This window comes from Rhipicephalus microplus, chromosome 1, assembly GCF_043290135.1.
Source record: "Rhipicephalus microplus isolate Deutch F79 chromosome 1, USDA_Rmic, whole genome shotgun sequence".
Lineage (NCBI taxonomy): Eukaryota > Metazoa > Arthropoda > Arachnida > Ixodida > Ixodidae > Rhipicephalus > Rhipicephalus microplus.
This window is the reverse complement of record NC_134700.1, coordinates 83,081,194-83,098,364: the sequence shown is the minus strand read 5'-3', so window position 1 is coordinate 83,098,364 and position 17,171 is coordinate 83,081,194. Positions and strand designations below refer to the sequence as shown.

Below are 17,171 nucleotides of genomic sequence, written 5' to 3'. Positions count from 1 at the left end.
TGACTGCGTGTAGCTTCGAGACAGCCTTCGCCAGACAAGGAAAATAATTCAGAAAATACATCTAAGACATTCCTAAGCCTCGCGGCTTTGACGTTTAACAGTTCAGTCACTCACGCAGCTACCAAGGTCACCCATTCGACGACCGGCGAGGAAAAAGGCATGAGATTTCCTTTCGAACGCACCTTAACCAAAGCGGAAGCGCTAATCACCTGCAGACAGGCATATGACATGTCTCCGTTTCGCAAACTCCGAGATTCTCGCTGTCGGTTTGGCGGCTCGGAAATGATAAAATGAGATGACACTGGCTGGTCCTCCAGAAAAAAAAGAAAAAAACAAGCTGGCGCTTCCCGCCTTATAAACAAAGAACGAGCAGCGGGCGCATTCAGACCTTGTTGGATAAAACTGGCAGTTCTGTTCACCGCAGGATCTCTTGGATCGCGTGTCAGCAACCACAGCTACAGAAAATGGAAGCGAATCGCATCTACTGTAAGTTGATCGTTCTTCTAGACTACCTTATTTACAGATAGCCTGTTCTCAAAAATAAGGTCAATCCAGGCGGGGGAGTTGGCAAACTTCTTTTAAAATGGGGGCATCTCGTTGCTCTGAAGTGGGAGCCGGGCAGGCAAATGGTCATTTTGCAGCATGTATTTTATGTCCAAAAAAAATTGGGGGGGGGGGGGGGGTTGAAAGATTGGGTTTGCTGCACGATTTTCGGCTACGCCACTGATAGTAGGAATAATATAAAACGAATAACAACTTTGATATTTCTTAGATATGATTGTTATGAACTGATGCGAACCAACGGTGAGACAAAATATCATTGGTAAGGCTACACAATTCAACAACATATTACCCGCATAAAGATACTATTTACAACTTCTGATTATTTGCGTTATCCGCCGTGATGAGATAGCGGTTATGGCGCTTGCCTGCTGACCCCAATGTCGCCGGCAGATCCAGGTTCTGGTGGTTGCATTTGCATTGAAGTGAAATGCTGTATGCTTGTCTGCTATGCGATCTCAGTGGCCATTAGACATCACACGCTCAATATTCCCGGAGTTCTCCATTGCGGCGTGCCTCATGACCATATCGTGTGTCTTGAATACGTTAAACCCAACATATTATTATGATTATGATTATTATTATTTTTTATTATTATTATTATAAATATCATTATTAATATTATTATGTTCGCATGCCAATGAACCGTAGGTGACAATGCATGATTCTGCAGTTTAAGATATATATACGAGACCTTGATGCAGACATTCTTTTGTGTTTGTTTCTTAGCTTGTTTTGCTTGATTACTTTTCTTTCGGTTGCGCACAGGTAAAACGTGCTTTCTATATTATGCTGTTTCTTGAGTAAAGAAAAACATTAGCGAAGTTTCAACTAAATATACAGTACTAAAAACACAGTGGAATTAATGGGCATCCAGGTAGTCCTGGCTGTTACTGTTTTTCTTAGCTTTGAAAACGTTCTACATTTATTCTTTATTTCTTTCTTTTCACCACAGACCTCGTGAGACCGAGGTTTGTCGTGTGGCATAGAAAGAAAACGCTCTCAATCACCACCCACCAACATGTTCATGGTTTACAACAGAAGCTGTAACACGTGGCTTATAATCAGTGTTTGCTATACCTCTTAATTTTTTTTATCGGACCAGCTTGTTGAGTAGTAGAATCTGCCCAATTTGTGTAAACCCTACAATTCTTATACGCCTTGAAGAATTTTCCTTTCGAGTACCTTATTTATGGAGCACCGCTTGTAGAGGGAAGTCAAAATATTGTACTTAAGCCTATATATTTTATTTGAGCTTATAGCACTTGTTTTATGCATGTAACTAGTACGAAAGTGCTCATTTTAAGGTGAACTTTCGCGCTCATAAAACTGAGGTCATACAAATTTTAAACTCATCCTAGAGCTTTCTTTTTATTTCTCAGTTCTGAATGTTGTTTTGAATGTAGTGCGTCGTAAGCTGGAAAGCTTAAAATACAAAGACATTTATTTCATTTCACAGTGTTATCGGCAGTCGGAAGAACATTGCTCTAAAATTTGCTTATTACAACTGACGAAGGTTCACACTCTCTTCGGGAGCTAAGGGAAATGCAGCCGCGGCATAAAGTACTTGCACTTTAAGCATAAGGTATTTTACAACACGTGAGCTATACAGTACAGTAGAGTAACTACATGGTGTCATGTGCCATATAAAATATTATGCATATTCTAACATACAAGCTACTTTTTCACTCTACGCATGCATAAGTACTTAGTTCAGGCGTTCCTAGTTTAGACATCCTCCTCAAAAAGAACACCTTCCTTAAGGAATTAGCAAGACAATCATTATACTGGTGTTCCAAGTAAGTTGGCCAGCAATCGGTGGTCCAAATATTTAGACTATAAGCTACCTCACCAACAGCGAATCACGGGACTTAGAATTAGTGACCTACACTGGAGTCCGCCCGCGTCCGTATTAATCCAGATTGAACCAAAACACATTTAAAACGAACCACGTTGATGTGAACTTACTTTTATTGCCCGAAAATGTGTCGTAATCTTTGTGAAGTTATTTTCAGTGCGCTGGTATCATGTACAATCTTCGCGACTCAGGTATAGTGTTAGAATTTGTTGTACTTCCACATTTGGTGTCTTACTGAGGGCTATGTCTGATTTTTTTTTGTTTGCTCAGCTCAATAAAGCAGCTAGTAGGCCCATAAATACGTGAACCTCCTAAATTCACTATTTAAATCTATAAGTGAATGAAGAGTGATTCGGTTGAACGAATTAGGGGGCCTCTAAGAACACACGTTTTACAGCGAAAGCTGTTATAAGATCACAACTCGTGTCACGCGCAGTTGTCCGCCGCCGCCACCGCCACCACCGGTGTCCGTTACTTAGCACCAATGCCACAGTACGGCTCGAACCCGGGTTCCAACACATTATTCTACCACTGAGCAACGCCGGTGCTTGTAACTTGTAGTCAAACTTGCCTTAGGCAGGCTTGACGTAGCACCAATGACACAGTGGGGCTCGAACACGGGTGCCAGCCCAGTATTTTACCACTGAGTAACAACGGTGCTTGTAACTTGTAGTCAAACTTGCCTCAGGCAGGCTTGACCTAGCACCAATGACACAGTGGGGCTTGAAACCTGGTACCAGCCCAGTATTCTACCACTGAGCAACGCCGGTTCTTGTAACTTGTAGTCAAACTTGCCTTAGGCAGGCTTGACCTAGCACCAATGACACAGTGGGGCTCGAACCCTGGTACCAGCCGAGTATTCTACCTCTGAGCAACGCCGGTTCTTGTAACTTGTAGTCAAACTTGCCTTAGGCAGGCTTGACGTAGCACCAATGACACAGTGGGGCTCGAACCCGGGTGCCAGCCCAGTATTCAACTACTGAGTAAGGCCGGTGCTTGTAACTTGTTAAACTTGCCTTAGGCAGGCTTGACCTAGCACCAATGACACAGTGGGGCTTGAACCCGGTGCCAGCCCAGTATTCTACCACTGTGCAACGCCGGTGGTTGTAATTTGTAGTGAAACTTGCCTTAGGCAGGCTTGATTTCGGGAAAGCAATCGCGTTAATACGACCTTTAAAATGTTTTAAAATAGCGAAAGAACAACCAGTCATCGCACAATATGTATTGCGTAGCGAGTGGGACGTCCAATGCTCCAACCCATTACAAAAGCTTGTCCTTGTTCCCAGATTAACTGTGGCACATACCCACTTCAGCCATAATTCGTCATCGTTGTCAGCCACTGCATGAACAATTGGCACAAAATTTGTTGCAAGTGTTAAGCGGATACCACGCTTCTCAGACGAATGACAAAGAATAGCTTAGCGAATGTTGGCCTGCTACCCAAATAATTTTAGTAATAATGACCTAGTGCGTATCAAGCAAGTGTGCTTGCAGTAGTTACCCAATGAGTGTTTCGAAAAGGCTCTGAAAGGCCGCTCTTCTAGCTTTCGCTGTGACTGTGCTGCGCCTTCCGAGCAGCGTTATTTGTTTATGATCTACTTAGCTGCGTTAGATTTAGGGACACGGTTATTTTTGATAAATTATAAAAATATTTGTTTGGAATAGTTTTTCCAGAGATATAAGTTGGGCGTGTAGGGCATGCCGATCTACTTCTTCAAATGAAAGTGTCCAACGTTCTAAATGCTCTCCGCTCTCTCTGTAATTATTATTATCACAAGCCTAACTTATGTTTATCTCAAAATAGTTTCTACTCACCGTTTCCTGCGCGAGTAAATTCCATTTTATGCCATCAAAGTCTTCAATTTTTTTTTCTCTCACTCTCGACCACGTTTCTCATCACTTGCAATCAGTATCCCGGTGGTGGCTCTCCTTTATGAGCGCAAAATGAATACTTTATTGCGCCATTGAGTAACTAGAAAATCTTCAAGCACGTCGCAGTGCCGTATCGTACACAAGGGGTCCTGCAAGTTGTAATTTAACCACGGCACTGCACTCTTGCATTGTATGAGCCTGAGTACGATACATTAGATTTCGCTGGTTCTTGCCCGTGATGTGGAGGACAGCCAAAATTTGCTCATATTACATGGGAATGTGAATTAAGGCACCCAAAGTTAACACGCCTCATATTAATACGGGCAATTCACTAAGACACGTTGCCTGGCTAGTTGGTTGGGGTTCATCATTTATAAGGGTATAGCGCACCACGACAAAGACACAAAAAGAGAGACGCACACACACACACAGCGCTGTGTGTGTGTGTGCGTCTCTCTTTTTGTGTCCTTGTCGTGGTGCGCTATACCCTTATAAAGGGCAAATTCATAATGGAGCGCTAGGACACCTTGCACGCCAGCGAGGAAAAGGAGGCCCGGGTGGTGTTCCTGGACAAGGGGCAGCGGTTTGTGGAGGCCAGTGTAGTCCTGGACTAGGGGCCCCAACAAACCTGGTTCAAAACAACCTTCATTTTCCTTCCAATAAGCGCCTCTCCTTTCAATTATATTGTAGTCATGTGTCTAGAAGCCTATCCAGCCATGAATAATAATAAGCGTTACCCTTCCTTCTTACAATCACGTTTATTTTTTTTTTCGTAGTGAGGTTCCTATTTAAAGTTCTGAAATGGTTTAGTGTGCAGTAGTGTGTGACAGCGTCATCTATGCGAAGTACTTAAGATGTGTCGGTTCTTATAGTTCACATTTAAACTCACCGATCAACGTTGATTGCGCAGGCATATGCGTGCGTATTTGATCACCCTAAAAGACTATCTATGCACGGCTTTTTTTTTTACGGCAGTAATTTGTTAGATTTGCTTTCTTGTATACGTTGAGTGCGCCATTTTTGCAAACGAGAGGCGCCGCGAAAACTCTCGCAAGGTAAGAGTAAACCACAACCATGCTGCAACATTCTAGCAGTTGCGGCGTATGAGCAAGCGCGTGAGCAAGCAATAAAAAAATAAAGTACTGCTGCTTTATGCAATGAATGCAACACTGTGCTCATACAGGTTGACGCTATGATTGTCATAATGTTGTAGGGGATATCATTAAGTGCGGATCTTCTTAGAGGCCCGGGCTGTGGGTCACTGTCTTATGCGGTCGAAACCAGGATAATGAAACAGTGTGCTCATACAGGTTCGCGCTATGATTGTCATACTGTTGTTGGGGATATCATTAGGTGCGGAGCTTTTTAGGGGCCCGGGCTGTGGTACACTGTCTTATGCGGTCGAAACCAGGTATAGCGCAGCCAGATGTGGCACTGTTTGTATGTTTGTCGCCTAAAAGATCTTGGCTCATACCTATAAGGGAGATTGGCCACAGTGTACAATATAACGAAAGTTTAAATACAATGCTTCTCGCATGTATTCTCATGTTATCGCCATTTAGCGGAACGGAGGCAATACAACGAGTAAAAATAGAAAAGAGGACGTAAGTGAAAACAAGAGAGAGAGAAAGAAAGAAAAGGTAAAAAAAATAGAATATGGAAAGAAGTAAAGGCGGGAAAAAACATGAAAAACATGAAAAGAGGATAGGAAAGAATTAGATGAAAAGAAAGAGAAAACTGAAGAGAGACAAAGGCTCCGCAACTCCTTCAAGCTTGCACCGAAGCTGTCTTAACGTTTCGTTATTTGTTTAGCAAGAGCCCCCGAAGGCACTATCGCAGGTGAGATACACATCATTTCTATATGATTGGAGAAAGAGAAAACCGCGCAAACAAATTAAACTAATTAAGGTGACGCAAGTACAACACAACTACGACAAAAATGATCACCGCCACGCACTCTGTACTAATGGTTACAACAGCGAGAGCTGAAACATGCGGACATGGTGTTTAGCAGTGGGTTCAACCCGACGTGGCACTGAAACCTTCCACAATTATTGGTTACATGTTCGTGCTCCTTAATGAAGTTAGACTGGCATTCAGCTTGGATTTACCACAGTTCACATTCCTCACATATGTGTCTCGCATGATCATGGTCATGAAGGAGCGTAATGAGCAGTTAAACGCTTCGCAATGCGTTAATCATAGTGGTCGTTTTCGAACAATAGGCAGTCACAGACATCACAGCTGCGGCCAAAGTGCCACCGGAGAAACTACCGTCTAAATCGGCCGTTCGCCCTAGCGAACGCGCTCCCGCAGTCGTCACGTTGACGCTGTCGTGCCCACAACGGCGCTTGTGCGACGCGGCGTTGTTGCAAGCGTTTGGCATATCGCGAGGCAACTCGGCGGCGTGATTTGCAGGATCTGCCCACCACCAGTGCTTGCATTCCCATTTGCGATTTAGCATGGCTTGGAAGGCTGTCGGATCATCGGTGCGCCGTTGCTGCCTTTCCCCAGCCTCCCAAGCCTGCTTTTAATGTGCAGAATTTCTTGGAGAACTTCGGCAACTTTGAGCGTATCTATCTATCTATCTATCTATCTATCTATCTATCTATCTATCTATCTATCTATCTATCTATCTATCTATCTATCTATCTATCTATCTATCTATCTATCTATCTATCTATCTATCTATCTATCTATCTATCTATCTATCTATCTATCTATCTATCTATCTATCTATCTATCTATCTATCTATCTGTCTATCTATCTATCTCTCTGTCTGTCTGTCTGTCTGTCTGTCTGTCTGTCTGTCTGTCTGTCTGTCTGTCTATCTATCTATCTATCTATCTATCTATCTATCTATCTATCTATCTATCTATCTATCTATCTATCTATCTATCTATCTATCTATCTATCTATCTATCTATCTATCTATCTATCTATCTGTCTATCTATCTATCTATCTCTCTGTCTGTCTGTCTGTCTGTCTGTCTGTCTGTCTGTCTATCTATCTATCTATCTATCTATCTATCTATCTATCTATCTATCTATCTATCTATCTATCTATCTATCTATCTATCTATCTATCTATCTATCTATCTATCTATCTTGCCACCTACTACATTTAGCTCTCCTTGCCATTCCGATAATGGTATCGATACCAAGCTTGGTATGGCATAACATGACTCCATGGAGAACATATCTGACTAGTCATAACATAAAAATTATGACATGTCCTGAATGCCATGATTTACACTTCATGGTCCTGCAGCTCTTGCAATGGCTTCGTTCACATGGCATGTTGCAAAACTGGTACTATATGACAAGATTGCATAGCGAACACAAGCGACAGACTCTAACATAAAAATTATGACATGCATGTCATCTAACAACATGATTAATACCACGCACATGATGCGCTGGTGGCCGTTCCGCTAGCCTCACTTATACCAAATTTGGTATTACGGGACATGAATGGATGACGAAGGTATGATACTGGTGCAAACATGATAAACATGAGATGTGTGGCATGAAAAAACATGGCTGCATGCTACGCTTTCATGCGCTCCCAGCCGTTTCGCTTGCTCCACATATGCCAAGTTTCGTATTACGTGACGTCAATGGATGACGAAGGTATGTGAATGGTGCAAACATGATAATCATGACATGCGTGTCATATAAGAACATGACCACATGCCACAGTCAAGGCGCCAATATGTTTTGACGTGACGTAGTGTGGGTGCTCGCCGGCGTTCATTTTGTCGCGTCACGCCGGCGTTGCCATGCCAGGGGCCGGTCCTGCCATATACTCGCAGGCGCGCCGCGCTGCATCACTTTTACTCATGCACGTTTCAGCACGTCCGGCATCCCTTCAACACAAAAAGAGGGAGACGCAGTGTTGTCTGGGTAACGCATCGGCGCAAAATGCAGCATGTCGCATTTCGCACCAGTTGCCGTCGGGCCGCGCCGACGGACGCTTTTCGCACCGGTCGCGCCTGGCGTCAGACTGCATAGTGCTCGCGTTTTGCTAATATAGCGTCGCTCTGCTTAGCGCGCGCGTGCGTCAACGCTACATTGGAGTGTATTGGGCTTTTCATGATACGCTCGCGGGCGTTTCGCTGGCTCCACATATACCAAATTTGGTGTTACGTGACGTCAATGGATGACGAAATATGTGACTGGTGAAAACATGATAATCCTGACACGCGTATCATGTAAAAGCTAGACAACATACCGGGCTCATAGCGTGCTCGCGACCGTTTTGCTTTCTCCACATATACTAAATTTGGTATAACGTGACGTGAATAGATGATGAAGGTAAACGACACATCCAAACATGATAATCTTGACACGGAAGTCATGTACGACATCATTTACCCCCCCACCCCTCGTATCGTTGTGCTGATTTTAAAGTGACATATCAACTTTTCTCATTCGTGATTCGCATATATATCATGGATTCCCACTGTACGTGGGATCTGCCTTTTTGTTGTTGTTGTGCCCGGGCTACACAAGTGGCCCGGTAAATGCGAGATCTCTCACGTATCTACTGTCGGCGCTCTGATAGAGTTGTGGCGGCTCTTCTAGAGCCATGGCACCGCGCGTGCTCGGTGCTGTTATGCCAGCGAGTCCTCGTCAAACGACCGTGCCTCTGAAAAAGGCAATCTGGGTCAAGGCCAGCCCGCAGTCGGCCTGGCGCGATCACCTCGACGGCGTGAACACGCGCGGCGCCCCTCTGGCCCACGTGCAGTGAGTCAGCTGCGCGCGTGACAGCGAGCCGGCGTCCGCGTGTCTGGTGGTCTGACGCATGGCGCGGCGACCCCATTGGCGGAATCTGCCCTGACGACCAGCGGCGCTTCTGATTGGACATTTTGGTTGGACCCGGTGTAAATAAAAGAAGCCCTGCGGCGCGTCGCGATCGGCGTTCCTATGAGCGAGGAGACCCCATGTCGGAGGGCCGACATGTATGCGAGTCGGCGGTCTTAGGCGAAAGGCTGACCTATGTGTTAGAGAGGAGAGCTCGGCTCTTCGAGTCTCTGTCGGCCCCAGTGCCGAAATTGTAACGCCTCTGTATATATGCTGTACATAAACCTTGTTTAACTCACCGTCGTCTCGTCCGCTCGTCTTATCGGCTCTGCGCAGAAGCAGTCGCGAGCTGATAAACATACGCTACGCAACAGTGCCAAGGCTGCGACGGGATGAATGACGTGACTCACAAATGCAGCCAACCGCGAACGTTCTTGGGTACGACACTGAGAACTATGTAACTCCCAGTACAGCGAATATTGAGACCGCTCATGACATCAATGCCGAACGGGTTTGCATTTCTCCTAGTGACCCGGCTGTACATCCAATAGTAACGCCCAGAACGTCTCTTCATTACTATATTGAGTCATTTTGTGTGGTAGCTGATACCCTTTCGTGATACTACATGGAAATAATACAGTGACGACGCCAAGGGCGTTGTTCGAGAGATAATACATCGGTATGTTTGGATAGTGTGTCGGCATGCATAGGTGACATCGCAGCAACAGACCCGAATGCTACGCGGTGCTAGCGTCAATCAAGCTGTCTCAGGACACGCCGCAAAGCGTCCCTGTTAAGCTTGCTGACTGCCCCGCCGCGGTCGTCTAGTGCCGCAGGTCGCGGGTTCGAATCCCAGCTGCGGCGGCTGCATTTCCCATGGAGGCGGAAATATTGTAGGCACGTGTGCTCAGATTTGGGTGCACGTTAAAGAACCCCAGGTGGTCGAAATTTCCGGAGCCGTCCACTACAGCCTCTCTCATAATCATGAGATGGTTTTGGGACGTTAAACCCCATATATCAAGCTTGCTGACTATTGTAGAGTGAATATTCAATTACCTCTGGAAGGGCACGTTTTACTTTCGTGTTATAGTGATTCCAATAACAGATGGACAACTATACTTCGTTTTTTTCTCGACAGTGGGTCTTACGGACATCTAGTAATGCTTCGTGCATCCCCATTTGATAAATATTGAATTAGTTCCTCAATTCAAACTTATTTATTAAAATAGTATCATTCTTATAACAAGTACTTCTAAGTGTACCTCACAGAACCATCTCATGGGTTATGATGACTCCTTTGGGAGTCATCATAACCGAACTATGACTGAGTGTGCGCGCACGTGCTGCCGAATGTGCTGTTTCTCTCTTCCCTCTCTGCTCTCTTTCATCTCTTCCATCCCTCTCCCATGCGCAGGGTAGCAAACCAGCTGCCTATAGGCTGGTTAGCCTCCCTGCCTTTCTTTTCTCTCTATTTGCCTTCTTTCCTTCCTTGGGAGTCATTGAATGAATGATCTCGTTTTTTTAAAATCAATAAGGGATTCGATACGATTGTTACGTTACAACACGATATCAATAAAATATTCACTGCATTAACAGAATGTGTTTTAAGGTCGTCTTTTCTGGACATCGAAACACCTTGGCAAATTATTGATGCAATGGCTTCGAAAGTTTGTTGCCTTCCCAATGTATTTCTAGAGCACGTACAGAGCTTGGACTTCTCAATTTTGTTGAAGGACGTAGCTTCTCTTCAGTGACAGCTTGATTTATTGGCCTATAACAGTCTATCGAGTACCACAATGCCCATGTCGCGGAAGCCATTTGCCTTTTTGGTTACAGAAATAATTCTCCTTACATTCTTCGCTACGTTCCCGGTTGGTATATTACTGGCTTTCCAGCTGATGGCGTAATTTTAGAGCACGCGCCCATTGACACAGGAATGTTAGCATCGGTCGTTGAGGTGTCAATTCAGCTGCATTTTACGGTCCTGCCCGGCTTAAATCACTGAAATATGCTGATTCTCAAATCATCGGTAGTCACAATTAGCATACCTAGCGAACTTTGGAAAGATAAATTCTATACGTCACCTTTATGATGCAGTAAAACGCGACAGGAATGCTTGTGAAGTCGAACGGACGTTTGATTGTGGCCTGAAGTAAGATATTTTTTACACTTTTAAGGCATTGTTAAATACAAGGAGCGTGGTTGGTATATTTACGTTACGTTTCTTGACATAATCCTCGTTCATATGTCAAGTATTATTGTCACGATGACATCCCTTAGCCATGTGACCTTGCAACTTGAGGTATTACCTGGTAACGTGATTGTGTCACATGACGAGAAAATTTGACAATTGCTTCAATCGGGCTACATAAGTATTAAAGGCGGGCGAAGCAAATTTCTAGAAGGTGAATTCGGTTTGAGTGTGGCTCAACCTGATTTTCTCGTTTGGATGATTAAATTTCGAAAGTAAGCCAAGTGAGAGTACTGAGAGAAGTTCAGGTAAGTTTTGACAGTATGAAAACTGATTTTTCAAATTCGCCGCCAAGACCAACGAGGCCTCAACATTAGGTAACGTGCGTTTTTCGCCATTAGACAATCATTCCTATGCTCACCCGACGGATGCCGGACCGTTTCCTGCATAGGGCCTATAATTAGAGGTGTGAGAATATTCCCAAGTTTCGAATAATGAATCTAAGTTAGCTGCATTCACTTAGGTGCTTGAATAAAAAAGTAAATATTTGAAAATATTCGAAATTCCGAATATTTTTGAAATAGCTTTGAAAAAATGAGCACCGACGAGAGAACCCGAAAACAACAATGTTTTGGAACAGCCAAAGGTCATTTTCCTTTTAATTACTAAAGTGACCTGCACCGTCAGCCAAAAATCATTGTCGGCGCCATGTTCTTTAGACTATCAACACTCAATTAATCGCCGTGGAAACGTCCAGAAACTCCACTCTTGCTCACTTTTTGCTATGATTAAGCTGTATTGTATTAATCAGTTCCTGTCTTCATCTTGTAATAACTGCTTGGAGCCTCATGACGAGCGACAGATGCGATTTTTTTTACGTTTGAGTAAATTATTCTTGAATATGTTGATATTAACGCTGATTGTTACGTGCTATCGGTGCGCAAGCCATGTTGTGATGACAAGTTTATCTGCGTCATCACATCTTTAGTTATATCCGCTGTGTGTGGTTGAAAAGTGTTTAGTTGTTGTGCTCCTTTTTTTACATAAAATCAGGTGACAAATCTTACATTGAAAACGTGAGTGAGTGCTGCATTTGGGCCAAGAGTTACAAAATACTATGAATTCAATTGAGTTTTTATTTCGGACATGTATAAATTAGGGCATGGCTGCGGAAAAGGAAAAAAAAAGCTGCAGTTCCTGCTGTATACGAGGTTATCCTAGTTTTCGTAATTATGAGATTAGGCGTTGAATAAAAGTAATTTAGACGATAGGTCCATGGCTAACCTAGCAACGTACATGCAGGAGTGTTGGGAAAAAGGGACGATACCGCAGGAGTGGAAGCTCGCAACTGTAATTTTCATTCCTAAACCGGGTAAAAAAGTCGGTTTTGAGAATCTTAGGCCGATATCATTAACGTCTTGCGTAGGTAAGCTCATGGAGCATGTCGTTAAGACGCGGCTCAGTAGGTACATGGAAGACAATGGTATGTATCCGGACACCATGATCGGTTTTCGACCCCGACTATCAGCGTGCGACGTGATGCTACAGCTCAAGGACCAAATTACAGACAAGCCAACGCGAGACACAAAAGTTATCGTGGGGTTAGATGTGGCAAAAGCATTTGACAACGTGAGGCACGTATCGATCTTGGAGAATCTGAGCTCACTGAACGTCGGAAATCGAGTTTATATATACGTCAAGGACTTCTTTTCGAACAGGACAGCCACTTTAAAAATCGGGGAATAATCCATCGAGGACATTAAATTAGGCAACAGGAGGACACCTCAGGGCTCGGTGTTATCACCCACCCTTTTCAACATTGTGATGTTGAAACTGCCTGAACAGTTAAAGGATATTGAGAATTTAAATCACACCATTTACGCGGATGACATAACATTATGGATGAACAAGGGCAGCGATGGCCGAATTGAAGGCTCTCTGCAAATCGCAATTGATAAAATCGTGGAGTACCTGGAGCCCAAAGGACTTAAATGCTAGGCCTAAAAGTCGGAAGCACTCTTCCTCATGCCCGCCGGAAAACGGCGGCTCCACAACAGGCCTGAAGTGGACATCGACTTGTATGTTAACGGCGCAGAGATCCCCGCGGTCGACAGTATCCGTGTCTTTGAGCTAAGGATTCAGACGAACCGTAAGAATTATGAAACTCATGCTAGGTTGGAAGCCAGTTCTAATCAGACATGACGTCTCATCAGACAAATAGCAAACAGGCATGCTGGAATGAAGGAGGCGAACCTTCTTAGATTAGTGCAGACCTTCATAATAAGTAGGATAGTGTACGTGGCACCTTATTTAAAATTAAACCAAGCGGAACGGGGCAAACTCGACACCATTATCAGGAAAAGTGTGAAAGTCGCGCTTGGACTTCCCCCAAACACGTCAACTGACAGACTTATGAAGTTGGGGTTATCTAACACACTCGATGAGCTAATCGAGGCTACTGTGACTGCAGAACATCAAAGACTACTCGGATCTAAAACGGGGAGAGCAATATTAAAGAGATTGGGCTATGAGCCCACGCATGAGCAAGCGCGTTCAAAAGATATACCGATACAGATCAGGGACAGGATAAAGACACCTCCGCTACCCAGAAATATGAACCCTACCTTTCACGAAGGCAGGCGTAAAGCCAGGTCAGAGGCATTACAATCCAGGTACACCGGTCGACAGGACGTCGCCTATACAGACGCTGCGGAATATGAAAGCAAAGCGGCACACACGGCAGTGGCGGTCAAGGAAGATGGTGGCCTGATTTTGTGCTGCACAGTCCTTGGTGTCGAGACTGTAGAGGTCGAGAAAGTGGCCATAGCTTTGGCCATCAGTGAAAAGGGGGTCAGGGTGGTCATCAGCGACTCCAAAAACGCTGTGAGAAATTATGAATCAGGAAGGGTGACGGAGACTGCCGTCCGTATATTAAACATGGTAGGAGTACCCAAAGAGCAGGTTCTGCTTGTCTGGTCTCCAGCTCACCAAGGACTTAGAGGGAACGAGGAGGCTCATTCGGTCGCCCGAGGTCTCACCTACTGGTCTACCCCTAGAACCTCCCAAGTTACCGAACAAAGAAGCGAGTATATGCGCACATACCATGAAATTGTCGCACACTACAGGCTGAATCGGCAAGTATACCCGAGAGGCGGACAACTCACTAAGAAAAATGAGGTTTTGTGGCGAAAGCTACAGACCGGGGTTTTTCCAAACCCCGCACTTTACAGCAAGTGGCACCCCGCAGTTTTCCAGTTCCAGTGTAAATTTTGTGATGAGGTAGCGAATTTGATGCACATGGTGTGGACATGTCCAAGTCAAAACGATGGTTCTCACACTGTAGAATCCTGGGAGGCCCTGCTCTGCAGCCCAGATCCCAACGTCCAGCGCGACGTCATCAGTCAAGCCCTTGCTGCTGCCGCGACCCAAGGGATTCCGGCCGACAGCTAGGGGCGACGGGCCATGCCTGAATAATTGACTGACTTTTTAATAAAGTTTTCTATCTCTCTTTCTCGCCTGAAGTCATTGGTGAAAGCGTGTGAACATTTGTTTGAAATAAAATGCTGAGGTGTTCAAAGGCTGTTTTCAAAAAGGGTCTGTTTTCTATGAAAAAAATTCATTTACTATTAGTATTTCATTAAGTGTCATCACTATCCGATTCGTGTTTGATTGGACTCCAAAATGCACCATTTCTACAATACAACGTATAATCATTTTGCACTAAAACTTACCTGCTTTCTACATGTTCCCTCGCCATCAGGCTAGGCTGCTGGAGGCCCCGACGCGGTGGTCTAGTGACCAAGGTAGTCGGCTGTTGACCCGTAGATCGTGGGATCGATTCCCGGCTGCGGCGGCTGCATTTTAGACGGTGGCGAAAATGCTGTATGCCCGTGTGCAAGTTAACGTGCATTTGGGTGCACGTTAAATAAAGTTTAACCAGGTGGTCGTAATTTCCGGAGCCCTCCACTACGTCGTCTCATATTCATATGATGGTTTTGGGACGTTAAGCATATAGAGTTTATCAAATATACACTAGAGGGAACTCTGGCGTTAGTGCCTATGGGAACTACAGCACTCGGTGCTTCAGCGAGAATGGGAATGATGAGTAGTACACGAATTTGTATAATCTTCGTACTTCTGGCTCCTTGTGTGTTCGTGTGGCTTAGAGCCGTTTTCTCATGAAACAAAAATAAGCAAATGTTCAGCAGTTGCGCTTCACCACCTTATTCGTTTAGATTTACGATTTCAAATCTGATCACGAAGTTTTAAAAGGTTCATTATTCTCTTCGAAACTAAACCAAAACACGCCCATAAACGAAGCCGCCCCGCCGCGGTAGTGTAGTGGCTAAGGTACTCGGCTGCTGACCCGAAGGCCGTGGGTTTGAGTCCCGGCTGCAGCGGCTGCATTTCCGATGGAGGCGGAAACCTTGAAGGCCTGTGTGCTCAGATTTGGGTGCACGTTAAATAACCCCATGTGGTCGAAATCTCTGGAGCTCTCCACTACGGCGTCTCTCATAATCATACGGTGGTTTTGGGACGTAAAACCCCACAAATCAATCAATAATTCTTAAGTTCCTTTATCGCCCTGTTATACCGTAGCAGATCATTTTGTTAAGATTACGCCCACTTCGCGATCATTGCAGATTACTCTGGAACCTACGTGGCTGCTATCGACAACGTTAGAATATTCGACGGCACACGTATAAATGCAAACGCGCTTCACCGCTTGTCAGTTGATCGACAGCTGACGCTTTGTTCGTCGCTATCAGTGCTGTGTGTACAGCTGTACCTTGACTTTTCATTGACCGGCCACAGGTTCGGCTGAATAAACAATTTCATATTCATCGACGTCATGACCCCGTGACGCTGTGAAATATACTTCATAGTTTTCACACACTGAATGAATGACATGGTTTATCTCATGTCCATAATTTTTCCAATTCTAAGATCGAAATAAACGAGCAGTTTACTTCGCCTCTTGGTTCAACGAACTGAAATTGGTTATTATCTCTTCGCAGGGGCCGTGCTATTTGTCCTGTGCAACTGTGCAGTAGTCTTCAGCCACTTGGCTCCTCCCGCGGGACCAAGAAGACTGCACCACGATGTGGTGGACAGCTTCAAGGTGCATAAAACCTTCTCGCTACATACGCTTCGATTTATATAGAGAGCGACTAATAAGAACTCGTCCTGTTTTAACTCAGCAACTGGTGAATCACTCTTGTAAATGCAACATTTTTTGATGTAGCATTGTAGGCGTCCTCGATTCTACGTTCGGGTTTGAACTTATATATATACGATTGGCGGTAGTGATATAGCAGTAAATGTCTTCAAATCATGACTTTTAGTCATGATTTGAAGACATTTTTTGCGATAGTTCATTAACCTGATAAGCCACTCTTCAGCTATGTCGAATGTAACAGGTTTGCAGACAGACAGCGGCGCCGGCTGCAGATGTATACTTATCCGGCCTGCTTCTCTGCGCTGGAGAAGCGGTAAAGGAGGCTGGTTATGACACCGATCATAATGAGGACTTTGTGTTTACGAGGGGTATTGCGTATGTGCTCCCCTCACCACTTATTAGCCAGCGCCGAAGCCTGGCTCATCTGCTCCGGACGATAATCTATTGTCGCACCTGCGCATTGATACTTTTTCCCTCCCTCCTTTTTTTCGCGGCGTTCCTTTATAAACTAATGCGTACAATGCCATAGGGCTCTCACCGCAGTGTTCTAGTGGTGAAGGTACTCGGCTGCTAACTCGCAGGTCGCGGGTTTGAGTCGCGGCTGCGGTGGCTTGATTTTCGATGGAGGCGAAAATGATGTAGGCCCATGTGCTTAGTTTTTAGTGCACATTAATGAACCCCAGAAAATCAAAATTTGCGGAGC

At 44.7% G+C, this 17,171-nt stretch overlaps 1 protein-coding gene across 1 annotated transcript in view; it reads left to right on the top strand.

Annotated features, from left to right (window-relative positions):
- The first annotated feature begins 399 nt into the window (after positions 1–399).
- LOC142784526 (uncharacterized) overlaps positions 400–17,171 on the top strand; it is a 37,184-nt gene continuing 20,412 nt past the window's right edge. Inside the window, exons 1-2 of the mRNA XM_075882970.1 lie at positions 400–486; positions 16,308–16,411. Coding sequence (XP_075739085.1) covers positions 465–486; positions 16,308–16,411 — 126 coding nt within the window. The 5' untranslated portion in view covers positions 400–464. The remainder of the gene's footprint in view (positions 487–16,307; positions 16,412–17,171) is intronic.